Consider the following 3,509-nt stretch of genomic DNA (forward strand, 5'->3'; position numbering starts at 1 on the left):
CGGCATCACAACTGACTGACTGATTTTCTGTTTGAACAGTCTGCCCAGTCTGTTTTTAGCTTAACTCAGAGAAAATGGCCTCCAAAACTTCAGGGTCTGAGCTTCTCTGCAGTCTGCACACTGAGAAACTCAAGCTCTTCTGTCTGGACCATCAGCAGCCAGTGTGTGTTGTCTGTTGAGATTCAGAAACAGGTAAGGGGAAAACATTTATTTAAAACCACTTTAGAGTGTTTACCAGCTAGATCATAACTGAACTGGATTTTGTCTTGTCTGAGGAGAATCTCTAATTTATTAATTTATAATAAATTCATATTTTTTTCTTTTACAGATAAAAAGTTATTTGCAGTACTTAGCTACACCTCAAAAAAATCCACAGGTCTACCATCTCAGACTCCAGTTGATTTTCACTGCTGGGTGTTGATTTATGTGTTTGATTTGTGTATTTGTGTGTGTGTGTGTGTGTGTGTGTGTATGTTTTTGTGCATGTATACATAAAAAGTAAGAAGGCAGGTAAGCACATTCTCCCCAAGGAGTATGATTAGCTGTGATCTGAATAGTGAAAGTATGTTTGGAATGAAACTCAACCCTGGTCTGACAAAGCTCCACCCGATCTGACTCACCTGAGGTAAACCAGGAAACTGAGAAGAGAGAGACACACCGAGAGACAGACGACAAGATTCACCTTCAGACCAAACAGCTACAGGAGGGAATACTGGGAAAACTGGGAATACTGGAATACTGGAATACTGGAATACTGGAATACTGGAATACTGCGACTTCAACCTCCTGCTGACTCCACACACTGAACGGGAGTTTTAAAAGAACCACGACTCAAAGTGAAAGTAACTTTAAAGGAATTTTCTAGAGGAGGGAGCGGCACCACAACTGACTGACTGACTGATTTCCTGTTTGAGCCGTCTGCCTGGTCTGTTTTTAGCTTCACTCAGAGAGAAAATGGCTTCCAGATCAGAGGAGAATCTGTCCTGTCCTGTCTGCCTTGACATATTTAAAGATCCTGTCGTCCTGTCATGTAGCCACAGCTTCTGTAAAGCCTGTCTGCAGAAGTGGTGGAGAAGGAAACGAATACATGAGTGTCCACTTTGTAAGAGATCTTCAAAGAGAAACCCACCTATTAGCTTGGTGTTAAAGAACCTGTGTGAGGCTTTCTTACTGGAGAGAGATCAGAGAGCTTCAGCAGAGTCTGAGCTTCTCTGCAGTCTGCACACTGAGAAACTCAAGCTCTTCTGTCTGGACCATCAGCAGCCAGTGTGTGTTGTCTGTCGAGATTCAGAAACACACACCAACCACAGATGCAGACCCATCGATGAAGCTGCACGGCATCACAAAGAGGAACTCCAGAAATCACTGAAGCCATTACAGGAGAAACTGAAGCTCTTTAATCAAATTAAAAGAAACTGTGATCAAACAGCAGAACACATTAAGGTCCAGGCCCGACGCACAGAGAGGCAGATTAAGGAGGAGTTTAAGAAGCTTCACCGGTTTCTACAAGAGGAAGAGGAGGCCAGGATCGCTGCACTGAGGGAGGAAGAGGAGCAGAAGAGTCGGACGATGAAGGAGAAGATCGAGGGTCTGAGCAGAGAGATAGCAGCTCTTTCAGACACAGTCAGAGCCATAGAGAAGGAGCCGAGAGCTGAAGACGTCTCGTTCCTGCAGAACTACAAGGCTACAGTGGAAAGAGTCCAGCGTCTCCTGCTGGAGGATCCACAGCTGGTCTCAGGAGCTCTGATAGACGAGGCCAAACACCTGGGCAACCTGAGCTTCACAGTCTGGGGCAAGATGAAGGAGATGGTCTCCTACACTCCTGTGATTCTGGACCCAAACACTGCTGATCCAACACTCATCCTGTCTGAAGATCTGACCAGTGTGAGATATGGAGAAGAACAGCAGCTTCCTGACAATCCAGAGAGGTTTAAATATTTCTGGGTCCTGGGATCAGAGGGCTTTAACTCAGGAACTCACAGCTGGGATGTTGAGGTTGGGAACAACACATACTGGGGACTGGGTGTGGCAGCAGAGTCTGTCCAGAGGAAGGAAGACATATGGGATAGATCATGGAGAATAATGTTCTATGATGGTGAATACAGAGCGTACTCTCCACCAGATCCAGTCACTGTTCTCCCAGTGAAGAATAAACCCCAGAGGATCAGACTGCATCTGGACTGGACCAGAGGAAAGCTGTCATTCTCTGATCCTGATACTAACACACACATACACACCTTCACACACACTTTCACTGACAGGCTGTTTCCATTCATTAATGCTGTGAATACTCTGAAGATATTACCAATGAAGGTCTCTGTAACAGTGGAACAGCACAGTTAGAGATGATGATGATGATGATGATGATGATTAAGATGATGTTGAGGATAAGGATGCTGATGATAGTGATTATGATGATGATGATGAAAGTGATGATGATGATGATGATGATGATGATGATGATGATGAGGATGATGATGACAATGATGATGTTTTCACAGCATGAATATTTGTCAATATCATGCAGCTCTATTTCCTTTCCCTTCTCTTCTCTATCATCAGGATCATTCTGGATCACAGAAATATTTGTTCCATCTGTTGTCATGGTGCTGTGACCTCTGACCTTTGACCTCCTTAAGGCTGATTTATGGTAGGGCGCTCGACATCTTTGATAAGTGTCGCTCGACAGAAAATAAAGAGCCGCGCGACGTTTGTAATTTATGTTTCGGCGCAAGGTTTCAGTCGTCTCCATGGTAACCAGACGCTATCCTCCAGCCGCCTTGTTTAGTTACATTATATCATCCCGATCGGTGTATAGCTTAGACAGCTTGTTTGTTTTATATCTATATTTGTGCTACTTTGTATCCTTCTGTATTTTAATAATGGAGGGATTTGATTAAATCAGTGAGTTAATTGAAGAGGAAGAGATTTTAAGTTTCACTTTTTTCCCCGAGTGGTTATTGTTTAGTCTACTGTAACATTTTCGTCTAACCAATAAAGATAGCAAGGATAGTAAACATAGCCTACCTGTCCCGTAGATTTTTCCACGGACGTTTGCAGTCCAACACACTGATATTCAGGGTATCGGCAATCTCTTTCCATGACGTCAATGCCATCTGCACATCTTTGTATTCTTTCATTGAAGAATCATACAGGTGGCGATACTGTCTAACTTGTTCTGCCAGTCTTTCATCTATACCCTCCATATTTGCTACGAGCTAAGCTAAACTAATTAAACAAGGACGAAAAAGTTACAGACCAAAATATCAATAAGGACGTTCAGTTCAGTGAAAACTACAATCTCCATAGCGACGTTAGTGTGACGCAATGCGACTACCCAATCACATTACGCGACAAAATGTGACGGTGTCCGCGACATAACAAAATTCTCCAAGTGCGCGACATGAAAGGAAAGTGACGAGAGACACTTTTTTCTGTTGAAAATACGCAATTTCTGTCGAGCGACACTTATCAAAGGTTGAGCGCCCTACCATAAATCAGCCTTTACT

At 43.4% G+C, this 3,509-nt stretch overlaps 1 protein-coding gene across 1 annotated transcript; it reads left to right on the top strand.

The window, feature by feature from the left end:
* Positions 1-954: 954 nt before the first annotated feature.
* LOC139665487 (E3 ubiquitin-protein ligase TRIM39-like) lies at positions 955-2,343 on the top strand. The gene has a single exon (XM_071544516.1). The coding sequence runs from the start codon at positions 955-957 to the stop codon at positions 2,341-2,343; it is 1,389 nt and encodes a 462-aa protein (XP_071400617.1).
* The last annotated feature ends 1,166 nt before the right edge of the window (positions 2,344-3,509 follow it).

This window comes from Centroberyx affinis, unplaced genomic scaffold (assembly GCF_046629955.1).
Source record: "Centroberyx affinis isolate AG114_WGS23_722 - 3 ecotype Tasmania unplaced genomic scaffold, CSIRO-AGI_Caff_v1 ptg004597l_1, whole genome shotgun sequence".
Lineage (NCBI taxonomy): Eukaryota > Metazoa > Chordata > Actinopteri > Beryciformes > Berycidae > Centroberyx > Centroberyx affinis.